Source organism: Ambystoma mexicanum, chromosome 6q (assembly GCF_040938575.1).
Source record: "Ambystoma mexicanum isolate Mex_15411 chromosome 6q, UKY_AmexF1_1, whole genome shotgun sequence".
NCBI lineage: Eukaryota > Metazoa > Chordata > Amphibia > Caudata > Ambystomatidae > Ambystoma > Ambystoma mexicanum.
Genome location: NC_090937.1, coordinates 489,689,414 through 489,715,553, shown reverse-complemented (window position 1 = coordinate 489,715,553; position 26,140 = coordinate 489,689,414). Strand labels below are relative to the sequence as shown.

Below are 26,140 nucleotides of genomic sequence, written 5' to 3'. Positions count from 1 at the left end.
CACGTGACCCTTGGTAAATGCAGCCTGCCCTTGCTTTCTGATCTTTTCTGATCGATTGGGGGCCTGGGACCAACTAGTACATTGGAATGCTGGGGTCTTGGGGTAGGGGCATCTGGCCGCTATTACTTCGGGCTGGGATGGGGAAGGTCGGAGGCTCAAGCCTTCCTTCTTGTGGGATCGCTTTTCGCAGGGAGCTCTCACCCCCCTCGTGGCCTTACAGGGCTCATTTCTTCTGGGATACAAAATGCTGGCAACATGAGACAGCGAAAGGTCTATGAATCTCTTACAACTCTGGCCTTTCTCACCGGTGCCCATGATACAACCTATCTTTGCATGCATGCACTTTTTTCCATGTTTGTGGCCTAGTTCAATATGGCTGCTATTATCAAAGATAGCGTTTGATTCCCAATGTCCTATAAAGCCAAAGCATGCACTACCCTCCCCGCACTATAGCCCCTGTCAACACCCCCTTCCACATACCCTCCCTGAGCCCCTACCATATACTCCCACTCCAAATATTCCACCTTCCCAACATTCCCCCCTTTCGTTAATACCACATTAACAAACTCCCAGTTGAGCTTCTCTTCCGCCTTGTTCATTCTTTCCCTTTCCAATCTTTCCGCTTCCAAATATGGCGGTGACTCTTATTTGGCAACCATGTTCTACACACAGACCGCATACTCTCCCCTGTTGGTGCATATTGCTCTGGAGTATATGTCATATATATACACACAAACACACTCCATCCCCCGCTAAATCTACCCAGTGTTCTACATAATTCTCGGGTTCTGGTGGGGGAATTGTGGTGGTGTCTGGTGAAGGTGTTGCTGTATTGCAACCATGCGTGGCTTGTCTGGGTCATCAGTTTGAACTGCGCTATTTTTTTGTACCGCAAGGTGCACTCTACCCCAATTGAGACCATCATTGCGATGATAGGCACTGCTTTGGCACAGCATCGGAGACCCAGCTGACAGGTACAGAAGATCACCAACACGAACATGATCACAGGGACCAGTAGCTTCACGATCACCCCCATCCAAGATGTTGCCCAGAATAAAAGGTTGTCGAACCAGTCGCTCTTCTGTATGCCAGCTTCTGTTTGCATGCGAGTGCCAAGGGTGTGCAGCGGCCCTATTATGTTGCTGAGGGACCCGTTGTCTTCATCATCAGGAGGTGCGTAGGAGCAACAGGAATTGCCAATTTTCTTGCAGACCCCTCCTTCCATGGCCGTGATGAGGTCCTCCACACATCGGTTCTGCAACGTCATCAGCCGGATCTCACACATCTCCATCTTGATCGCATTGAGGTCTTGTTCAGTGTCATTGGCCAGCTGGATCACTGCCCAGTGAACAATCTGAAGCCATTTGGCATTTGTGACTGTTTGCACTCCTGGGAACAATAACAATGCAAAATGTTTTCTTCTTTGCTGTATAGTCTATATTGATCTGGTATTTCTTTGAGTAACTGTGAGGAATCTTGGGACAGATATTTGGATCTTCTCCTTCTCTGCAATTTTTCTTTCTTCTCCTTTCCTGTCAGGATACAAAATATAGGCCGCTGGGGCAGCAGTTTGGTGGGGGACATCGGACACTGATGTTGGAGTTGGGACTGACAAGCCACCGGGGGCCTGTATCTAGTGTTCTTCAGGGACCACCAGGAGTGTCGAGTGCAACGAGGCCAGCAAGCAGGTGCCCCTCCATAATGGCGGGTGGGTTCATAAATGACTGCTGGCCGCACACCCAATAGGTATCCATCATGGCTGCTGTCCTTTTCTTGATGTCTGGGATGTATAATGTCTTATTGCACCTGCTGTTGGTCCCCATAGAGACGCACCCTTCCTTGTAAAAACACAGCTCATATTCTTACTGCTTTTGCACCTACACTGGTTTCTCCATTGCCTCAACTCACTTAAGTTTTGCCACGTGCTCAATCCAGTACCCAATGCATACAGAATTCACCTTTTGGATCAGTTCTCTGAATGCTGCGAGTCCTCCTGCCATGCAGCTCATTGTAGTTTCCTGCCATCTGCTTGCCATGAACTTCACGCCTTCCAGCTTTAGCTACGGTCTTTGCAAGCACTGCACATGTTTGGGGTTTTGGGCGCATTGCAGTTGATCTGGATCCATTATTTTGAGTTGCACGATTCGCGCCTGGAAAGTGCTTTGCAATCTGCACAAGGTCAGATGAACTAAACATTGAATCTCCGAAATCGGAGTTCCTTGCAGCATTAATAACTTGGGGGCTCCCAATGCATGTGGAATCAAGGAACAGGCATAACAGTCCCGATGAACCTTCTTTTTCCCCACTAAGCGAATGTCTACGTACCAACTATTACATAGCTCTGAATGGTGCACATCTTCTATTGTATGTAACCCAAGTCCTAGGTACTGGTCATACTTGGCCATTCTAACTTGTCTTTTAAAACGTTTTGAAACAGTACCATGCGGGACACTAGAAGAGAAACTAACATTTGCAATTATATCGGAAAACACATTAGGAAATAATGATAGCCTAAGTAATTTTGCAAGCTTCCCCATGTGTTGCTGGGTGGCAGATGTATCATTAGCAGTTGCATTAGGCTTTGTATCAAGGACCGCAGCACCGGTATTATTCATTTGATAGTGCCACATTGGCAGCATTGTCCTATGTTAAGGAACAATTAGTTAAAGAGCCATTAGTAATATTCGCATGTGCAATCCTCCCTCTTTTATATGACCACCCCATATAAACGTACATCTGAAATAAATTCCTCGTCCAAACATAGAAATAGCGAATAGACCAGCTACACAGTGCATAACATAGGTGTATGTGGAGGAAAACACTTCTATAAGAGAGTATTCACGGTGGGAGACAGGCATGGTATCAAGAGAGACACAGTCTCAAAAGTAACAGTTCGAAAACCTTTATTATCAAACTTTGTGGGGTTGGTGTAATGCCTAACTGGTCATAACTCTAAGGGGATTATTCCCTCAACTGATGCTTCTAAGGGCCGTCAATGTGGCCGTCGATGTCCGGAAGTCCAAAACCAAAGGTTGTCTGTGTCCAAACCTATGCTTGCCCTCATTCTTAAACCAAATGTGATAGGGGATTTTCTTAAAGGAAAAATGGTGACTCAAAACAAAAGGAAATGTAAACAACAGCTGGTTTTAGGTAGTCTTACCAATAGGTGTAGTTCTGCCAGTTCAAAATAGTGCAACTCAAAAGGGGTGTCCTGGGAACCTTCCACGCATGGCTTTTGCTGTAAGTAAATAAAGTTCACAATGTCTCTGGGCCTCTTACGGTTCCCTTCCCCAAGCCTAGGCCCCTCTTTACAAAGTTCAACAAACAAAACAAAAAGTTCCTCTTGTCAAGAGGTACCTTTCACTGTACAGTTCTTTCATGGGGGCAGTATCAGAGACTTTCAAGAACACAGGGTTCTTGGCTCCTCCCAGGCATGACCACTCTGATCTCGAACCCCTCTCCTTATTCTCTGGCACCTTTTGCTCTTCTGTGCCTCTTTCACTCTGTCCTTTTCCACTTTACTGTGCTTCCTGCACACCTATTTTTTTCTGTTGTGTACACGTGAACCTTCTTTCCACCGTTCTGTGCCTCTTGCACACTTCTCCTTGCTTTTCGCCATGCTCCCTTGCACCTTCAGTTTCTCATAATGCTCTCTTCCATCTTCATTTCCCCTTTAACGCACCTCTTGCACTTTCTGTATTTCTATTGGGTTGCTTGCACCCTCTTTCTTACTTCTGGGTTCTCACTGCCTTTTTGCTGTCTCTCTCGGTTTCGGGTCGCTTGCACCCCTCTCCTTACTTTTGGGTCTCTCTCAGACCTACTTTTGGCTGTTTCCATGCCACCAGAGCACTTTGCTGTCTTTCATTACTTCCACGCCTCTAGCACACCTTTTCTGTCATTTTGCTTTGCTTTCTTTCACCTCTTTCCAGCTTTCACTTGCTTCGCTATGCTTTTATTACCATTCTCTTGCTTTGCTTGTTTTCCAGCTTTCGCTTTGCTTTTTCTCACGGGGCTCTTCTTTCAACAACGCTCCTACTTCCACTCCAGCCACCCACACGCTACTGAGTTTCTCTCTGTCTCCTCAAACTCACAAACAGTAGCGCAGCGCTGGCGAGGAGGTCAAATGGTTTTGGGTCAAGGTCAGGATCTCACCACCTGCCCCTCAGACACCCTTGGGACCAGCACACATCCCAGGGAAATTACCATTTCCCTGAACACCACTGGCAGGATACAGGCTGCCTTGCACCGGCTCCCTGGAGACACGGCTCCCTAGCCACGCTGCAGCCCTTAACAAACACTGGGCCAGCGTCTCGGCATGCCGTTCTCCTCTGGATCCTTCAGGCTTCTCTTCCTGCAGCTCCCTGCTCCTTGGCTCCTCTGGTCCAGTCAGCATCCCCAGCTTGCTCTCCGATTCTGGCAAATCCTCCCTTTTTATACTGCAGGTGAGAGTCAATTGGAGTTAGGTCAGCACAGTTGAGGAAATGTGCCTGACCCTGACTAACTATTAGTGGTACAATTCAAAGGAGTTAGATGGTGGGCTTCACTTTGAATCCCTATATTGTTTCTATGGGTAATCCGTGTTGCTCCCGATCGGCTCTTCCTCATCCCGGTACTTATTGGAAATGGGGAGAGGGAGATGGTGTGTTATTGGAAGTACACCATTAAGGATGAGGGAGAGTGGGTTGGTGTACAATTGGGAAAGGGGGAGCACCATGTCTCGCCCTTGAGTATTCCCCTCCCAATCCCCCGTGACCCTCCACTCAGGTGATCCTCCCTCGCTTGTCTCCACTCCCAGGTTCGGGATCCAAAGGCGATGGCCCTTCCCTGACCACCTGAATGAAGACCCAGGTGAGAAGGTGGGAGAATACTGTCAGGTTTCTTACATACCGTAAACAATACTTTTTATGAATGGAGTGGTTGGAACCGTGAACATCCACTGCAAACCAGGGGGGGACAGAGAGAGAGAGGGAGAGAGGGAGAGAGGGAGAGAGGGAGAGAGGGAGAGAGGGAGAGAGGGAGAGAGAGAGAGAGAGAGAGAGAGAGAGAGAGAGAGCGAGAGAGAGAGAGAGAGAGAGAGAGAGAGAGAGAGAGAGAGAGAGAAACACTTTGTGGAATTAATGTGTAGCAGCGTTTTCTTTTATCGTCGAGGAAGATCAGTTGCAGAATACCTGAGGGACAAGAGGGGACCGGTATTTAAGGCGCAGATGCATGGGTTTGTTATGGTGAGGGGGGGAAGGGTGCAGAACTGATTTTACACCTTAGTTGTTTACTGAACTTGGGCGGGGGTTGTGGCCTGTGGTGCTTGCCAATATCAGACCGATGCACCCAGTATCGCGGTTCTCAATCTTTCACCGCAAGGGGAGTGGCATAAACAACCTCAAAGGGGCCATGATATCTGGGCTCACTCCACTGGTGGACAAAGTTCCTTATGTACACGAGGATGCCTGGAGAGGAGGTGACGTTGCTGTTGTGTCAGATGCAGTGCTGGTCTAGTCTTCAGTCCTTGGTGGCGCTATCTGTTGAGAGACACATTTTATGGCTTTTGTTAGAGCAAACAGATAACTTTTATTTCATCACCCAACATGGACGCAGCCCTGTGAGCATCCAATGCTCTCCTGATGGGAGATATGGGCTTATTCATCTGCCGCCCCATTATTACCTCGCGGAGTGATCCTTGCAGGGCTGCGTACACATGCTAAACACTGAAAGGGGCAAGCAGTGCACCCAATCTTTCTTTAACGTGGTGCTGAGTTGGACTATTTACTTTTCAATAGCCTGTTGATCCTCTCTACAACCACGTTTGCCTGAGGGTGGTGAATTGTGCACATGCGATGCTTGATGCCCAGCAATGCTGTTATCTCTTTAAGGAGCTAATTATTATTATTATTATAATTGAATTTTTATAATGCGCTTAATTCTGAAGAGGTTTCTAAGCGTAGGTGCGGGATTCGAACCTGTGTTGTTCTTCGTTATCTTGCTTCTCTAACACAATAAATTAAAATAACCACTACCTTATCTCCCTCCCCCACCCAACATATTTTGGGCACAGGAATCCGAACTATAATTATACGGAGCTCCTACTTTTGTCTCCCCATATCACAATAAAAATATGGCACCACCTTCTCCCCTTACTCAGAAAAGGATCCCACACTCCTGTTTTTCCTCCTTGTTATTCTCTCAACAATAATAATAAAACATACAAAACAGCCACGTGGCCTTTCACGCTCTCCCTTCACGCACAAATACTACGCCTCCCCCACTCACCCTTGCCGCCGTTGCTGTTGCTTGCGAGAGGTGTATTTGCATCTGTGTGTTCACCCGAGCTCCTCCATCACTGGGTCCCAATAAATGCCTACACCCTCCTAGGAGATGCACCCCGCTCCAAAGAGCAGATAGGAATTCTGTTAAAACGGCTCCTGTATACCACTGTGTGTTGCGTGCTTGGCACTGGTCACTGCAGGTGGGCATGCCCCCTCCAGAGATGCTGCCTTGAAGCCTCCGGCTTTGCGGTGGTCGCTGGGCTCACGTCGGGGTAACCAAAAATGTAGAGAAGCCCCTCAATGTTGACACTAGAAAAATGCAACCCACTATGAAAAAAGGCCCAGCACATCTCATGCAAGGAGAACAAGGTTTAATTCCACAAAAATAAAGGAACTCTGCTGCCGCGGAACGTTCTGCCACAATCAACACAAACAACACATTAAAAAGGCACACAACGTCATCAGTGATGTAGTTACATAAGTTACAAATCCGACTGTCTTGTTGGTGCGACCCTATACATAGGCTACCTGTTCCATAGAGGATGCCAGGCCATTGGTCCCAGCCCCTTCTGTCCATCTTCTTCCATGTGGGCTCCTCCTCGCACGTCATCGGACACGCAGCTACAATTAATTACTCATTATAAAAAGAAAAACAATACATTCTTTATCTCTACCCTAGTGTTCACCTGGTACTGCAGACAAGGACTAAGAGGATACTTCGAGGTCATTGTAACTAACAAACCCCAACTCAATTCCAGACACGTTGGTGCCTTCCCAAAGATCTACACCCTCGTTTTAGGTTTGCTGTTTTGCCCCTCCCGGAACCTCACAGCACAAATCACGTGACCCTTGGTAAAGGCACTCTGCCCTTGCTTTCAGATCTTTTCTGATCGATTGGGGGGTCTAACAGCTTTATGGTCGGTGGTCTGGGCCGACTGGTACCTTGGAATAATGGGGTCTATGGTGGGGGCATCTGGACGCTATTACTTAGAGCTGGGACGGGGAAGGTCGGAGGCTTGTTCACTCCTTCTCGCGGGATCGCTTTTCGCAGGGAGCTCCCACCCCCCTCGTGGCCTTGCAGGGGGCATTCCTTCTGGGATACAAAATGCTGGCAACATGAGACAATGAAAGGTCTATGAATCTCTACAGCTCTGGTCTTTCCCATCGGTGCCCATGATACAACCTGTTTTCGTATGCATGCACTTGTTATGTTATGGATATTTATAAGTGCACGTTCGCCCTAAGGCATCATGGCGCTAAACCGGCAGAAAAACTAAATGAGAGAAATTAGAACAGAAACGTTTTTAAGGAGCGGTGGAAGGACAGATCAGAAGTGGTTCCACTTTTTCCATGTTTCTGGCCTAGGTCTGCAGTCCTGGATGCAGTGCCGAATTAGGGCTGCTTTCAATATGACTGCTATTATCTAAGATGGTGTTTCATTTCCAATGTACTGTAAACCCAAGTATGCACTAACCTCCTAGAACTATAGCCCCTGTTGACATCCACCCTCCCCCCTGTAATCATCCTGACCCCCTAACGTATACTCCCAGGCCTCTGCCTTATCCAAAAGGGTCTGGGACAATCGTCCCCCTTCCCAACATCTTCAATGAGGTGATGAGTAAGCAATCAAACAGCTTAATATATCAAAGTCCCTCACCTTCAGGTAGGTGCCAACCCATCATCGGGAAGGTTCTGGAAGCAACATGGAGAAAAACAACCTCAACCAGTATGATGGCTTCAGAAAAGAGGCTCCATAAGGCTAGCTGTGCTCTAGAACCATCTCCTAAGAAAAGAGATGGCAGTGAAGACCCTGGCCAAAAAAATAGGTCAGTTAAAAAAAAGAGCATTCTGACTATCACAAAGGGGGTAGGAACACGTACCAGGTTTGTGCTGGTACCACCATACGCACCTACTCAAGCATACAAAGAGAGGGAGACAAATCAGGTGGTGAGCATTGAGAGCGAGCAGACCTTGGCCAAAGCTCCAAGAGTACCACTGAGTCATCCCACCATCTTCCAGGCAGCTCTTCTCCATTTCAGTCCAGCTTAGTCAACACTTTTCCTTTCCAATAGCCAGGGAATTCAAATGTATAGAGGGTACAGCATTTCAATTATTTTATTTAGATTCCACTTTACTTGTCCTCTATTCATTATTACTAGTAGTGAGTGGTTGTCTGATCCACCAATTAGAGAGTAGAAACAAGAATCGTATGATGTTATGAATTTGTGAAGGCAAACAAAATCATAAGTAGTTGAAACCGGTTCATTACGAGTTTGCCGGTATATGTAAAAAGTACTGGTGATACCATTTACCAGCACTTTTATCGGTTTGGCCAAGTACGAGTTTGCCGGAACACAGTTGCTGGAATTACTGGCGCTGGTATCACCTCATCCGGAATTACCAGCAGCAGTAATACCGGCAAAGAAAATACTGGATGGCCCAGAAACCTGCACCGGTAATACTGGCACAATGGTATTACCGGCATATCACGAGATTGGATTTGCCAGTATTCCCTCAGTAGTTGTTTGGCAGTCTCTCATCTGATGTATGGGTGTGTGTTTGGGTTCCTCAACTAACATCAACGCCATGGGCAACTTTGTTGTTTGTGGGCCCTGCACCTTGCCTTAGCCCAAGCCCCAGGGCTTACACAGTGTGTGTGAGCCTGGGCCGCCTGTTCCGGTTATGGATAGGTTATTAAATAGGCACGGCTGATTGTGCATCACTGGACTGTGTTGCTTCCTGTGATTGTTCCTCTGCCTTGGTCTTCGTTGTTGCTGCACGTCATCTGCAGGAATGCACACAGGCTCTTGTGGTGCCCCAGGACATACATTTGATGGCCCTAGGTGGCCATGTCTGCCAATTCGCTGCCATAGCAAAGGGGGGTGCTGCATTCTGGTACCCCTGCCCCCAGATCTGGACACTCCTTCGCCAGAGGATGATGATGATGCAGCGCCAGCCGGGCCCCTGCATGTGCGCATGGAGGCCAGGGATGGACGCACTGCCCGCCAAGAACTGCTTGAGGAATTTGAGTTTCCCCTCCACTCTGTACACCCCTTGCACCTTTGTAGTCATCATGCACCATCACAGTAAACACTTGTTTTAAAAAAGAAAAGTCCTGTCAGTGCTTCAGGTGAAAACTATGTATTTATTAACAATGTGAATGCACACAAGCCTTACACCCCTCTGGCCTATTCTCAAAGACCCCCACCCCCCCACCTTTCCCCAAATACCCCTTCCCCCTATCCAAACACACTCAGTGAAGCACCCAGTCAGTGTACATTGTCACTTGTGGCCCCTCTTTAACATGGGGCTCTTTGCAGACTACATTGGGGACCTGAGTCACTGTGAGCAGCACCTTGGGCTGCCATGCTGGGAGCTCTCAGTGGTGGTGACCGATGTGGGTGGGTCAGATCCCTGGCCCTGCATGTCAATTGTATGGCATGGCTTTTGGCCCAAGCTGTGGCAGAGGCAATCTTGTGACCCTTCAGCACTCTTTCGGCAAGGATGAGGATGGTAGGAGTGGCATGTCCTTGAGACTTGGCACTCCTGGGCCTGGATGCCTGCATGCATTCCTGCATGAGTCTCATCTCCTCCAGCTTTTGGCGTGCAATTTCAGTGAGCTCTGTGTGGCGATCCTCAATTGTACGCATGCTTGCATCAAGGGAACGGATGCTGGGAAGTGGCAGTAGAGGGGCGCTGTGTCGTATCGTGGGGCTGAAACATGGCATCGGGTAGGACATGTCATCCTCCTCGTCAGTGGTGTCCCTACCACAATGGCCTTGTGGCTGCTGTGCCTGTGGTGGTGTGGAGGGCATAGGAGGGACAGTGGGGCCACTGAGCACAGTTAAGTTGATGGCAGCAGCCACATGCACTGCTGCTGCTGTGCCTCATCCAGTGGTGGGTGGCGATGATGGTGGTGGGTCTGCCACAGCTGGAGGTTGTGGGTCTGCCACAGCCAGAGGTGATGGGGCTGATGGTGGCTGCAACGGACCTGTAGCGCTGCCTTGCTGCCTGGGCCTGCTGGCAAGTGGTGTGGCCTTTGCAGGTGTGCCCGCAGCTGCTGGGCCTAACGATGATGGTCCAGGCACGTCGCTGTCGGAGGACTGTGTGCCCGTTGGGGAAAGATGAGCATGCTGTTAGTCTTCTGGGGGTCTGTCTGCAGCTTGCATTACACTCATGCTAGATTGTGCGTGTCCTGATCTTGTCATGCGGCTTCTTTGGTCTGTTTGCTCCAATGTGTGCTTCTACATGTGGGCGGTGGGAGTGCACACTGACTGTTGGTCTGCCAAAGTGACTTGTGTGTGTGGTGGGCCTATGATTCCTGTCCTGTTCTTCCCAGGCACACATGGGCGCTCATCATGTGTCCATGGGGCTGTACATTTTGGTTGTGCATGGCAACATCTACCTGCATCCCCTGGCATGTGTGGGTGTGTGATCTGTCCATTTGCTGTGACAGACACGTGTTGGACCTGTTCCCTTGCCCATTTGGTGTTTCCCTGCCTGGGTATGCATGTATTTGGACTCAACATTACATGGGGTTTGTTGTACTTACCACCATCACCTTGGATCCCAGCTCCTGCCTCTGCTGTCCCGACTCCCTCTATTCCCTCCATGTGCAGGATGGAGCTGCAACTCTCCTCCAAGGGCATGAAGTTTAGGGGTGCCACCGCCCTCCTCTTGTGGCAGCAGATTCCCTCCTGTGTGTTGCGTTGAGGTTGCGGAGGCGCAGGGCATCCCGCCACTTATGGCAGTCCCTCTGCGTGCCGGGGACAGTCCCCATGGCCGTGACCCTTTCTGCCACTTCCTGCCAAATGGGCATCTTCCTCTTCTGGCTGATCCTTCTGTGGCCAGCCCCAAAGAGTGTCTCCGCACAGTGTCGGACAGTGCAGTCAGCTCTGCCTCCGAGAACTTTGGTTTCCACAGGCAGACACAGCCCTACAGTTAAGGTGCGTAACGTCCCATTTTACGCACATAATGAAAGGAAATACGGATTCTTTATTTTTCTACTGCGTACCATGTACGCTGTATTTATTAATTAAAAAAAATACTTTCTGCCACTAGATGGCACTGTAGTACGCAAGCTCCTGCCTTGAGGCAGGCAGACACTTCTCTTGACAGTCTTTCTCAGAAGAATGTATCCTAATCCAGGACTCAAACCACCCCCTCCTGGAAGACCTTTCCAGAAACACACGTGTCCTGCTGCATTTTTTTATATGCAGAGTGGAGGCTGCAAACGCTGTGACATCAGCCAGGTAAGCATCCCGAATGTTAAAGGAAGTTAAACTGTCTTTAAAAGGCCCACCTTCTTACCCCCACCCCCCGCTCATGTCCCGTGTCTCCCTTCTTCCCTCCCACCCCCCGCCCATGTCCCGTGTCTCCCTTCTTTCTCCCCCACCCCCGCTCATGCTCCATGTCTCTCCCCTGTTCCCCCCACCCTCCGCTCATGCCCCGTGTCTCCCTTCTTCCCCCCCCACCCCCCGCTCATGCCCCGTGTCTCCCTTCTTCCCCCCCACCCCCCGCTCATGCCCCGTGTCTACCTTCTTTCTCCCCCACCCCCCGCTCATGCCCCGTGTCTCCCTTCTTTCTCCCCCACCCCCCGCTCATGCTCCGTGTCTCTCCCCTGTTCCCCCCCACCCCCTGCTCATGCCCCGTGTCTCCCTTCTTACCCCCCCCACCCCCGCTCATGCCCCGTGTCTCCCTCCTTTTCCCCCCACCCCCTGCTCATGCCCCGTGTCTCCCTTCTTTCCCCCCACCCCCCGCTCATGGCCCGTGTCTCCCTTCTTACCCCCCACCCCCCGCTCATGCCCCGTGTCTCCCTTCTTTATCCCCACCCCCGCTCATGCCCCGTGTCTCCCTTCTTACCCCCACCCCCTGCTCATGCCCCGTGTCTCCCTTCTTTATCCCCCACCCCCCGCTCATGCCCCGTGTCTCCCTTCTTTCCCCCCCGCTCATGCCCCGTGTCTCCCTTCTTTCCCCCCCACCCCCCGCTCATGCCCCGTGTCTCCCTTCTTTATCCCCCACCCCCCGCTCATGCCCCGTCTCTCCCTTCTTTCCCCCCCACCCCCCGCTCATGGCCCGTGTCTCCCTTCTTACCCCCCACCCCCCGCTCATGGCCCGTGTCTCCCTTCATCCCCCCACCCCCGGCTCCTGCCCTGTGTCTCCCTTCTTACCCTTCATGCCCCGTGTCTCCCTTCTTTCCCATCCACCCCCCGCTCATGCCCCGTGTCTCCCTTCTTCCCCCCCACCCCCCCGTTCATGGCCCGTGTCTCCCTTCTTACCCCCCACCACCCGCTCATGCCCCGTGTCTCCATTCTTTCCCCCCACCCCCTGTTCATGGCCCGTGTCTCCCTCCTTTTCCCCCCACCCCCCGCTCATGGCCCGTGTCTCTGTTCTTACCCCCCCCACCCCCTGCTCATGCCCCGTGTCTCCCTTCTTTCCCCCCACCCGCGCTCATGCCCCGTGTCTCCCTCCTTTTCCCCCCACCCCCCGCTCATGCCCCGTGTCTCCCTTCTTTCCCCCCCACCCCCCGCTCATGACCCGTGTCTCCTTTCTTACCCCCCACCCCCCGCTCAAGGCCCGTGTCTCCCTTCTTCCCCCCACCCCCGGCTCCTGCCCCGTGTCTCCCTTCTTACCCTTCATGCCCCGTGTCTCCCTTCTTTCCCATCCACCCCCGCTCAAGCCCCATGTCTCCCTTCTTCCCCCCACCCCCCGCTCATGCCCCATGTCTCCCTTCTCCCCCCCCACCCCCGTTCATGGCCCGTGTCTTCCTCCTTTTCCCCCAACCACCCGCTCATGCCCCGTGTCTCGATTCTTTCCCCCCCACCCCCCGTTCATGGCCCGTGTCTTCCTCCTTTTTCCCCCACCCCCGCTCATGCCTCGTGTCTCCCTTCTTCCCCCCACCCCCTGCTTATGCCCCGTGTCTCTCTTCTCCCCCCCCCCACCCCCCCGCTCATGGCCCATGTCTCCCTTCTTACCCCCCCACCACCCGCTCATGCCCCGTGTCTCCATTCTTTTCCCCCCACCCCCGTTCATGGCCGTTTCTCCCTCCTTTTCCCCCCCACCCCCGTTCATGCCCGTTTCTCCCTCCTTTTCCCCCCCACCCCCCGCTCATGGCCCATGTCTCCCTTCTTACCCCCCCACCCCCCGCTCATGGCCCGTGTCTCCCTTCTTCCCCCCACCCCCCGCTCCTGCCCCGTATCTCCCTTCTTACCCCTCATGCCCCGTGTCTCCCTTCTTTCCCATCCACCCCCCGCTCATGCCCCGTGTCTCCCTTCTTCCCCCCACCCCCCGCTCATGCCCCGTGTCTCCCTTCTTTCCCCCCCACCCCCCGCTCATGCCGCGTGTCTCCCTTCTTCCCCCCCACCCCCCGCTCATGCCTCGTGTCTCCCTTCTTTCCCCCCACCCCGCTCATGCCGCGTGTCTCCCTTCTATCCCCACCACCCCCCACTCATGCCCCGTGTCTCCCTTCTTCCCCCCCACCCCCCGCTCATGCCTCGTGTCTCCCTTCTTTCCCCCCACCCCCGCTCCTGCCCCGTGTCTCCCCCACCCCCGCTCATGCCCCGTGTCTCCCTTCTTCCCCCCATCCCCGCTCATGCCCCGTGTCTCCCTTCTTTCTCCTCCACCCCCGCTCATGCCCTGTGTCTCTCCCCTGTTCCCCCCACCCCCCGCTCATGCCCCGTGTCTCCTTTCTTCCCCCCCACCCCCGCTCATGCCCCGCGTCTCCCTTCTTTCTCCTCCACCCCCCGCTCATGCCCCGTGTCTCCCTTCTTTCTCCTCCACCCCCCGCTCATGCCCTGTGTCTCTCCCCTGTTCCCCCCACGACCCGCTCATGCCCCATGTCTCCATTCTTTTCCCCCCACCCCCCGTTCATGGCCGTGTCTCCCTCCTTTTCCCCCCCGCCCCCCGCTCTTGGCCCGTGTCTCCCTTCTTACCGCCCCACCCCCCGCTCATGGCCCGTGTCTCCCTTCTTCCCCCCACCCCCCGCCTCCCTTCTTACCCCTCATGCCCCGTGTCTCCCTTCTTTCCCATCCACCCCCCGCTCATGCCCCGTGTCTCCCTTCTTCCCCCCACCCCCGCTCATGTCCCCGTGTCTCCCTTCTTTCCCCCCCATCCCCCCGCTCATGCCCTGTGTCTTCCTTCTTCCCCCCACCCCCCGCTCATGCCTCGTGTCTCCCTTCTTTCCCCCCACCCCGCTCATGCCCCGTGTCTCCCTTCTATCCCCACTACCCCCCACTCATGCCCCGTGTCTCCCTTCTTCCCCCCACCCCCCGCTCATGCCTCGTGTCTCCCTTCTTTCCCCCCACCCCCGCTCATGCCCCATGTCTCCCTTCTCTCCCCCACCCCCCGCTCATGCCCCGTGTCTCCCTTCTTCCCCCCAGCCCCCGCCCCCGCTCATGCCCCGTGTCTCCCTTCTTTCTCCTCCACCCCCGCTCATGCCCTGTGTCTCTCCCCTGTTCCCCCCACCCCCCGCTCATGCCCCGTGTCTCCCTTCTTACCCCCCCACCCCCCACTCATGCCCTGTGTCTCCCTTCTTCCCCCCCACCCCCTGCTCATGCCCTGTGTCTCTCCCCTGTTCCCCCCACCCCCGCTCATGCCCCGTGTCTGCCCTGTTCCCCCCACCCCGGCTCATGCCCCATGTCTGTCCTGTACCCCCCCACCCCCGCACATGCCCCATGTCTCCCTCGTGTACCTTTCGCTGTTTGGGACCGGTATACCCAGATGTGGAGCCCAGGTTGCTGTGCAGAAGGGATGTGACCTAGCAGTTCGGGCTGCACTGCCCTTTTGGGGATGGGGCCATGCCTGAATTGCATATGGTTTTTTCCCCGTTCTATAATGACTTGGCAGGTGAAAAACGATGGTCAGGAGGGTTGCCCAGAGCAATGCCAGTGGTTTAATAACAATTCTAAGCCTTCCAGCCATCACCTCTTTGTTTTTGCTTACATTATATAGCCCCATTGGCACACTCATGTGATATCATGATGTGAGCTGTTTGATGTCATGACTTGCATTTCAAATGCACTCTTTGTCACATATTTTATTTTAAAGGTCACTTGTTTCTAAGTAAAGGAGCAGGTCGTTGAGCATGGCGACTGCTAATAACGTTGAACTGAACTTGCGCTATTATTATCACTCGAGTTAGCAGCTAGAGCACGATTTCGTTGTGTGTAGGTCTTGACACCCAAAACTTAAATATTTGTTCTAAGTAAAGCGTGGAAGAAAGTGGCCATGCCCAAATTCAAAGTGTGGGTTAAAATCCCTGCTTCGCTGTTTAGCGTAAGTGTGTGATCCTGGGCAAATATTGTAATCTCACCCTAATTTCAACTGCAAAAATTGGAGTGCTTATGAATGATTACACATACACGGTACACCCTTACAATAGGACAGTTTTAATAAGTGTAGTAGGGCCACATTGGTGTACGCAGGTGCTCCTATGCTAGTAGCTCCAATACTGCTGCATAGAAATGCATTATTGCTGCACTGGCCCTCTTCCAGTCTCGTAACACTGGATTTGACAGGCAAACGGTCTCACAGCCAGTCCGTGCAGCAGAGATTCTAGTATAGCAGACTGGTAGAACCAACATTACATTTTCTCCCCTGTTGCTCCCAGCCACTGAAGTTGCTTGGGCCGTCCAGAGTACTGCTCCACACTTTGCAATGTCCTGTTATGCTATAATATTGAGTCTTTCATTGCACACCATCTGCCATTTTGACACTTTCTAGGACCTTCAGGATCTGCAAGAAGTGGGTATTTCAGACTTAAAGGAGAGTTAACTGATTGTAACATTGAAGCTGCACTAGAATAGTCTTATTACAAGTAATCAAGTTAAATGCCCATTCACAAGTAAGTTTGCCACCCCTCCACCATCTCCGAAGTTATTGCTTCTCCCGACATTTGAAGGGTTACCCCCGTCTAAATTTTAGCCTAGGTGCACCCCTGGATGTGTGCACTTGCATTTTGTTAGGCAGAGAGGTGAGGGAAGCCTTTCCCCGAAACTGGCGGTGTTAAAGTTTTACAGTGTTTGCTCAGAAAAATGTACTTGAACAAACACAGTAAAACTTTAAAGCTGCTACTTTCACGAAAGACTTCATCACCTCTCTGCATATTGCGCTTTAAAATATACTTTGATAGTTGTTCTCCAGACAGTGGGGGAGGGAGGTAGACGGGGGCAGAGCCTCCAAGTGTGCCCAGTCTATTTTCTGAAGTTGCCCCGGCTAGCTCTGTCTCTCCCTTCCGGCTTGCATTGCGCACTTTGACGACTCCGGCCAACCCATTTTGCTTTGACATGAGCCCTGGGGGTTTAATGGCCGGGCCCCACAACCATCCCTTGGGGCCCTGTCCTGATTTCCTGGCATTTCTTCTCCTTTCTAGCTCCTGCTGCATCATTCCCCACACCCCTCTTCTCATTCACTTGGGCCGAGTTGATCATCTCATTCCCCTGGGGCCCTCTCCCCTTTTTTAGGCCTTTGTGTACCACTCTGAGGCCCCCACTCCCATGTTCCCGACCTTGGGTTGGGGGAGGATTACTTTGACCGGGCAGGTATGATTAAAGTGCATAGAAGTAGGAGGAATCTGGCATGAAGTACTAGCTAAAATGGTGGTAATGTGTGTTGAAGGCATTTCATAACCAAGAAGAAGGCAGAACAGAAAGCACACTCACAAACGGAACCTGGAAGGTAGAGGAGCCCTGCGCTGTTGCTACTAGACGACCAGGCACATATGGGGATTATATAGGGATGGATGTGGAGGGGTGCTGTTTAAATGTAAAGTAACAATGCAGAGAGATGCATAAAGACTTTACCAAGCTTGGGGTGAAGTATGCACAATTTACCCAAGTAGTCTGTTCTTCACTGGATTACTATTTCCGGGAGTGAGTTGGTGTCTTCCTTTCCCCCAAGTTAGCTAAATTATGTGTGCTTCTGTAACTTCCTACATTTATTAATTGATGCAGTCTTGTGGGTCCCGGTCGCCTTTTGTGAACAGTCATAGATTTGTATGGAGTTCAGGCCTAAATTAAGAAAACAATCCCTCTGTTCACTGCACATTAATGCCATCTCGTAGACCTCTTTATGCCAATGTTTCTGGTCTTCATTGGTATATGGTCAATAAGCAGCAAAACCAGAGTATCAGAGGCCCTGCTGGACCAACCAGTACTCAGACTCCAAAGAGCAAACTAAAAGTGGGGAGGCGGGCACAGAAGAACCATCCCAGCCCATGTACTTAGAACTTCAAGTACATGGGAAAGGAATCACGCTAATTGCAGAGATCAATGTCTACACACTTGGCACTACTCTTACTATCTGCTTGGCATTTTAAGAGCATTGCCAGGAGGGATCTTTATTATGTTATGAATAGTACGCTATAGTTTCAAAAGCTCAAGCTATGATACGTTTTGAACAACTTTATGTTCAATTGCATAACTAATATAGAATGAAAGGTCATGTCAGGAAGGGTGGTTCAAGTTGTTCATGCTGTTTTCCAGGTAGGAGCAAGGTGCCTGGCAGTGGCAGAATTCTAGGGAGAAGCAAGAAAAGAAACGCAGAGGGAGGACCGCTAAAATGGCTACAAAGAGAACACTGCTAGATTTCTTTGCGCCTAGTACAAAAAAAGCCCAGGAAGATCCTGTACTGTTATGTGGAGCAATTGTACATGACATTATTCGCAACATAGTTGACAAAGTTGAGCAGCAGAAAAAAAAACATACAGGAGAAAATGTTAAAGATAGCACTTTTGCTGAATGGCAAGTTAGGTATCCATGGTTAGAAACAAAAATGGATCAACAAGGCAATAGGAGACTTCTATGTAAAGTTTGTGTTAAAGCAAACGTTCGTAATGTGTGGGGACAGGAAGGAGCCATCAATGTTCAATTATCAACCATGTCGCGCCACAAGGATTCCAAAGATCATCAAACTGCTGAACGGAAAATTGCATACCTTGTGATGTCCAACATCGATTCAGAATGTCTAGGTAGTAGTGACAGTGAGGAAGATGTCAGCATTGTTGTAGAAGAGAATGACAAAAGATTGTTCAGTACAGTATTTTATGCAGCAAAAGAGGAATTGCCATCCGAAAAAGTAAATAGTTTACTTGAACTTCAAGCTAAAAATGGAGTTACTACTGCACAGTAAAGATTACAAAAATGTAAGCTGGGATTTGGTGAAGGATGTACAAAGTAGCATTGCATCTGTGATAGAAAAACAACTATTTAAGCAACTAAAGCAATCACCTGTGTTTGGTATTATGATAGATGAAAGTCAGGATCTTGGTGTTCAAAAGAAACTGGCTATTTGTGTCCGGTACCTTGATAGTACAGGAGCACCAATTACTAAGTTTTTGTGCCATTTACGCATTGACGATGGTAAAGCAAGCACAATTGTAGCACGGGTGACAGAAAAAATGAAGAGTATTGGTCTTGATATGGGAAAGCTTGTATCTCTTGGAACTGATGGCGCTGCAGTTATGTTGGGATCAAAGACAGGTGTTGGTGTGCAACTCCGGGCCAAATACTCACCATTCCTTACTCAAACACATTGTCTTGCACACAGACTCAGTCTAGCATGCACAGACTCTATGAAGAAAATGCCAGTCCTCGACAAATTTACATCCCGGTTTAATTCTTTATATGCCCTATTTCATACTTCTGCAATAAGAACAACAAAACTTGAGAAGGTGCAAGAAGTAATGGACGATCCTGTTTTACAAATGAAAGAGACACACTCGGTTAGGTGGCTTAGTATGAGAAAAGCGGTTGAAGCAGTCCACAGAAGCTACCCTTCGGTTGTAGTTTCTCTATCGGAGCTTGCTGCTGATGGGAACGCTACTGCATCTTCACTGCACAAATACTTTAGCAGCTACAAGTCAGCCGTTATTACTGCATTTATGTTAGATGTACATAATGTTGTGGGAATTCTTTGCCGGGAATTGCAGAAACAGACTTTACTATTTACTGAAATTCAGCCATTGGTAGATGCTACTTTTATAAGTCTTGAATCCTTACTCAAAGAGGATGGTGATAATTTAGGCTATTTGAGATTATCGTTGGGGTTGCCTGACACAGAGGGCAAATGTATCTCACTAAAAGGTGTAATAATATCTTATAGTTCTCTTTCGGATGCAGAGTTTAACTTATTAAGAGAACAGTATGTCACATATCTAAAAGAAAACATTGGGAAGAGATTTCAAAATGAGGATAATGCCATTTTTACTCATTTAGGGAACTTGTTAGAACCAGCAACAGTTTTAGACAATAGTGAGTCAGAAATCGGGGAAGCACTCAATGCCATATCCACATTTTATGGACAAGCAAAAAAAGTAAGAATTCAGTAGGACAGCGAAGGTCTGCATGTTGAGGAAAATGAGATTGCTTCTTTATTAGATGGCCAAACTTTACAGAAAAAAGAATGGCCTCTGTTGCATGGTATGATTAAGGGGAGCTATAAGGGTTGCAGTATGACAAAAATCTGCAGGCGTGTTGCTAATCTACATGGTGATTTGATGCCAAATATTGCAAAAGTATGCAAAATTGCTTTATGTCTGTGTGTAACCAGTGTAGAATGCGAACGTGCATTTAGCACACAAAACAGGATTAAAACAAAATTCAGATGCTCCCTTAAAAGTGAAACCATAGACACTTTGATGAAAATCGTCATTTTAGGACCATCCTTTAGGGACTTTGACCCAACTACTGCAATACAACTATGGCATGCAAGGAATAAAAGACGTCCAGCCAGGCTTTCACAGCCATACACACACCTAGACAAAAGAAAACTAAAATTAACTGAATTCTTGTAGGTTTTCTTCACCGTGGTACTTTGTTTCTGCCCTGATGCTTTCAAAAGCATTATAAACATTTGATGGGTGTGTGTGTATTAGCAAGGACACAGCAAGCCTGGAGTTGTGCATATTCAATCCTCTTAAGCATGGTTGGAGGAGTGAAAGTGGAGACTTTATTTGCCAGAGACTAAACTTCACCCCAAAACAGGGCAGTCATGTACTGTGTAGCCAGGAGTGTTAGTGGATGCAGATGTTTGCAACAATATATAAGATTGTCTTTTGAAATGTAGACTGATCCATTTACCTCCATTCTCTAGGTGACAATCACACACACCTATAATCAGCTTGCTTTTTAAGTGTATCAGGCTGTTTTTTCATGTTTTAGTGTGTGATTGTGTAATGGGTGGCTCAGTTTACCTTGCTCCGAGCTACCATGTAAGCCAGTAAAAGTTGATTCTGGCTAGTGAGTAATGTGTGGAATACTTGGTGATCAAAACAGATTACCTTGGCTCTACGTAAGGGTAACACTTTTATTTGTCAAGCGTTGCATGTTATTTTCAGAATTTGTGAAGTCTGTTTTAAATTATAGGAAAGGAGACCACATGTAATCTTTCCAATGAGAACAACACACAGAACATGTTATAGAAATTGATTTTGAAGTTATATAGTTCCTAAACTCTAGCCTGGCACTGTTTTGTTGACTGCTTTCACTTCTTTCAACCTATGTAAGCAAGTTCTGTACTGTAACACTTGCTTACTCACGCTCCATCTGCAGGAAATGCATTAGTCTCATTCTATAGTTCTTAACAGAGTTTCTAGGCCCAGAATTTTGAAAATGAAGCTGCGTATGTAGCATGTACTCAAAAGTTATTTTATGGCAGAATATTTTCCACAAGTGTAATAAAATCGTTAAAGGCAAGCCAGACAACTTTGATCTACAATTCTTTTTGTCTACGGGACTGACTTTACGTATGCATTGGGTGTATATGTTGGATACGTTTTACTCTCTTGCAGAGGAGAAAACTCATTTTTACTCTCTTAAAATTGCATTTACTCTCTAATTTCAAAAATCATGCATAAAATACTCCCACCTCAAAATCCTATCTGGAGCACTGGGCGGACATCAGGAACTCTTGCCTTTTTACTCCCAGAAATGTTTGATACCTACTGTAGCAATGGATGTCAGTTGGCAGTGGGGTATTTAAAGTGGATTGTGTTTTAAAGAGGGCCACTGGCGAACTTTCTGTTCCGGCGATGATGCAAATTCCTGTACCGGTAATTCGACTAGTTTGGGTGCCGGTATCGGTATTACCAGCACATTTCTGCTGGTAATACCGGCAGATTGATGCTGACACCGGTAATATCGTCATGCCGGTATTACCTTTTCCGGCAGGGGGATGTGCGTGCGCCCGAGGACTTGTAATGTGCCGGAATTTCCAGCGGTCGCCCTGCCGGAGATGGTAATACCAGCATGCCGGAATTACCGACGTTTAACCGGCAAACTCGTAATGAGCCCTAGATTTTGACTATTTGACTATGGACCATAAACACAGGTTACATGACACTGCATCCTCACAAAGCATACAACCATTATGTAATGTTGAAAAAAAAGCAAGATTGATTTCTTTTGTTCTAAAAGGACAACAAAAAACACTGACCTTTTTATCTGGCGTGGGAAGCTCAAAAAATCCCACAATTGAAGCCCAAATAAGCTCTGCAGCCTCGTACCATAAACCTGGAAAGAAGAAACAAGAGCCATTATCAGTAGTCATACAGTCTTAGGACCATTGCACATCCCAACGGGACAATGTGCAATGATTAATTGTTTGGAATTCAATAAGGGGAATCAGAATATTAGAATCATAGCGCTGTACATTGAATTGACTTTGGGGGTGACGGATGCAGATGAGACAAAGCGATACTTGAACAGATGTTATCAGACACTCTAGCTGTTCCCTGTGTCTATTTGAAAAAAGGTGCATGGTTTCCTAACCCTTCTATGCATGGGAAGCTGTAGGTTGTCCCAAATACATGTCTTTCTATTTGATGGGGTAGAAATGTATTTCTATTTCCTTTTGTATTTTTAACTGTAAGAGCCTTCATGCAGCATTGTGTTTCCAGCATTGGAAGGTTGCAGCCTGCTAATATGAGATGGCAGCAGCCTTTCACCAATGTGGATGCTGGGAGTCAGTGAATACAAAAGCGTTGGGCTCACGTGTCTAACATTTACGTATTCATGGGCACCGGGCTGCATAGCATTGCACTACGCGCCCAGACCTCGGAAATAGGGCAGTCCACCTCGCTGAATAAGTTGCCCTGTGCAATTTTATTTTTGTCATATTAGTGAGTTAAAATGAGTGCTACCAAAGTTTGGACTGCCTACCATCCACTTAGCTTTGCCAAAACATCTGTCTCTCAGCGATCTGCGCGTCACAAATGGACGAAGGGAGTTGAAGAAAGAAGAGTGGGCAGCCCGGCCATCGGATAGGGAGATATAAGGCTCCTCTCCCTGGAGTCTCCCCTCCACTATGTGCTAGGACTGTAGGAGGCCACCACACCATCAGGGATGGTTTGCTTCCCTACAGTTCTTCTTTCATGCCCGTTCCCTGGTCACACTGCCTACCTGCATGACTGATGGTGAGGCAGAGGGACCACATGGGTACAACTGTCTATGGTAGGTGGCGCAGGGCAAACACAGGAGAGCTGCGCCAGCATCCCTTCAAACCAGCGACTCCATCTGCTTACCCATTCCCAGTGTCAATGGCAGCCAGAGAAGCAAGGCAGACAGGCCGGCCGGCCGGACACAGAAACACAGCACCCCTGTTCCATGACCTGCACTTTTGGTGGCACTACTTGCCAATGAGCAGGGTATGAGGGGTGTTGACTGCAATCCATAATAAATAGATGAATATCTGTCAATTTGATGGCAATTCCTTGCAAGGAGATGTGAAATCTTGGCACTGGACGATAACGCATGGCAATGGCTTGAGTTCCTAGGAAACTGATGTCAGCCTAAAGCAATCCATGGCAATGGGGTGAATAAGTATTTGGGCATTTAACTGCAATTCTGTGCAAAGGGATCTGTGCCTGGAAATTTGATGGACATTCCTCACAAAGGAATGAGAACCCATATCTCTGCCAATATCGGGTATACCTTGTCATTTGATAGCAACCCCGGGCACCGGGGTGAGTACCTGGGAATTTGAGGCCAATACCTAGCAATGGAGAGACTCCCTGGATATTTGATGTCATTCCCTGGCAGCTGTTGGAGTACCTGTGTCATTTATGCTAATGCCTGGCAATGTGCTGTACATGGGCCTTTAATGGCAATCCATGCTAATGGAGCAGGTACTTGGCCATATGATGGCAATACCTGGTAATGGTGCCCCGACCAGGGCATTTTAGGGCAATGGCTGGCAGTGAGCTGAGGACTTATTTAATGATGGTCTGTGGCAATGGGGTGAGCGACGGGCCATTTGTTGTCAATCTGTGGCAATGGTGCGAGTACCCATTAATTTGATGTCAATCCCTGAAACAGTGTGAATACCTGTGCATTTTCATTTGAGGATGAATCCTGGCAGTAGGTTAAGTATCATGACAATCACTGGCAATTATGTCCGTACCTGTGCGAGCATCAGGATATTTGATGCCAAAATCTCATATCACATATGAGTAAGTGGCATTTGATGGCAATGTGTGGCATATATCAGCCATTTATTAGAAACACATGGCATAGGATGTGAGCAGTGTGGTAGGAATGCTTTGCTCATGATGTGAGGACCTGGTATTTAATGACTATCACTGTTGCATGAGGCCTGTCATTTGTTGGGGATACTGGCATATCATTCCATAGTGACACTAGAGGAAATAGCAGAAGGCAAATCCACTATGCAATAGATTTCCCAAAATGCCTTAAGCTGGGCGTCTATGTGGAGCACGTCAATTTCACTGCACCAATAAACCCATGTTTTGTAAATGTGGACCTTAATGTAGCCATTTAGTAGAGCAACACAAAACCATGTTCAATTCATTAAGAGGGGCACGTTGCATTTCTCGTTTAACTGGCACATGTTTACTATAAGCCTTATGTAAATGGTCTGCAACGTCTGAGCACAGGATGAGAATGGCCTGAATGCACTACTAGTGGAATATAGTGAGAGGACCATCCAAGTATTTAAAATGCAGGGCACTTGCTTGCCAATTAGGAGGGACTGCTTGAAGGAAAGCATTTCCCAAAGCGACAAACCACAAACTAGAACCAACTGTGGAAGAAAAGGGTCATGAAGTGAAAATGGCCAAAAACAAGGTCCACATCTCAACTAGACGCTAAATAACCGAAAGATAGGTGTTGACGCTATCCAGAATAAAACAAGCACTGAAAAGGTCTGGTCCTCCCATCCCATATTGTTCTCTATGAGCCCTTGTGCTGGGGCTTAGCAATAATACTATGGGCCCTAAATGATGTAGCCATTACAGGGAAATATGTATGCTAATGAAAATGAGCATCTGAGAAGCTGTGGGGAAGGAAGCGTGGTATAGATATGTAATCAGTGCATGAAGTGGAGCTTGTTCTATAGCGTGTGAGTGCATATGTGCTGCAGTGGAAACAGCAATGCTTCATGAAGAGGTGGTTATCATAGAACACCTCATTAGGCGGTGCCCAGATAAGGCTGAGATTCAGTGGAAAATCACAGACAAAGAAAGGCATAAAGTAGTTTACAACTCTGAAAATCCACATGAGCCGCCAGCATACTATGGACTGCACCTCAACGCCAAAATTGAAAAAAATGGGGTGGTGTCAGAATCTTCTCTCCAAAGGGATACATGTTTAATTTGACGCAAACTAAGGAACAAGTTACTTACCTGTAACTGTTGTTCTCCAGCATGGGTCTAGCATGGATTCACATGCTCATGAATATTCCCCGTCGTCAGGCTGGGAATCCTCGGTAAAGAAAAAATCAGTATCAGTTTTGTTTCTGATCCGTCTTTCTTAGTAGTAACCAATCACTGGTCTCTGGGTCATACTGCCCCCAGCCAATGACTGCCCACTCCCTAAGCCCCGCCCCTGGCAGCCATCCTCAGATTTGGTAGCACGTAAAGTGGCAGTATGACCAAGTGAAGAGCCGCAGAGGGGTAGGAGGGAGGGTTTGCATGTGAATCCATGCCAGACCAATGCTGGAGAACAACAGTTACAGGTAAGTAACTTGTTCATTCTCCAGCATGGGGTCTGGCATGGATTCACATGCTCATGAATATAAGAATACATAGCAGTACACACATGCACAACCACGGGAGGTGGCAAAAGGCTCAACATTAAGCATTACAACACTCAACATTAAGCAACTCTTACCTCCTCACCAGGCCGACACAGTAGAATCTCATGAAGGTGTGCGTCGACCTCCATGTAGCAGCCCTGCAGATATCCAGCAGGGGCACACCAGACAAGAACGCCGTGGTAGCAGCGATCGCTCTGGTCGAATGGGCTCTCGGGCAGCCGGGCAACGGTTGGTTTGCCAACCGGTGACAGTGCATGATGCAGCCGGAGAGCCATCTGGAAATGGAAGCCTTCGAGAGGGCCTTCCCCTGGTTCACAGGTCCCAAGTCAACAAAAGCTATGAGGTCTTCCGAAAACTCTTTGTGCGGTCCACGTAGAACTTCAGCGCTCTAGCTACATCCAGCGAGTGCAAAGTCCTCTCGGCCGGCGACGAAGGCGACGGGAAGAAAACTGGCAACACCAAGGGCTTGTTGAGGTAGAAGTCCGATGGCACCCTGGGCATAAAGGAGGGGTGCGTTCTCAGCACCACCCTCGTCTCGTGAAAAGTCAAGTATGGAGGCTTGCAGGATAGGGCCTGGATCTCTCCCACTCGTCGTGCGGAGGTGATGGCCACAAGAAATGCTGTCTTCCAAGACAGGAACTTCAACAGTGCCGAATGCAGAGGCTCAAATGGTGCCCCTATGAGCCTGGTCAGCACCACATTGAGCTCCCACGCCGGGGCCGGAGCCTTCACCGGTGGGAACGATCAGAACAGTCCTTTCATAAATTCCTTCACCAGGCGATGAGACCACAGGGATGGGCGCCCTGTAATTCTGGTGTATCGGGAAATCGCTG

General features: G+C 49.2%; 1 protein-coding gene across 1 annotated transcript in view; it reads right to left on the bottom strand.

The window, feature by feature from the left end:
• ALPK1 (alpha kinase 1) overlaps positions 1-26,140 on the bottom strand; it is a 642,651-nt gene that overhangs the window by 217,793 nt on the left and 398,718 nt on the right. Inside the window, exon 7 of the mRNA XM_069630980.1 lies at positions 21,690-21,766. Within this exon, the coding sequence (XP_069487081.1) occupies positions 21,690-21,766 (77 nt within the window). The remainder of the gene's footprint in view (positions 1-21,689; positions 21,767-26,140) is intronic.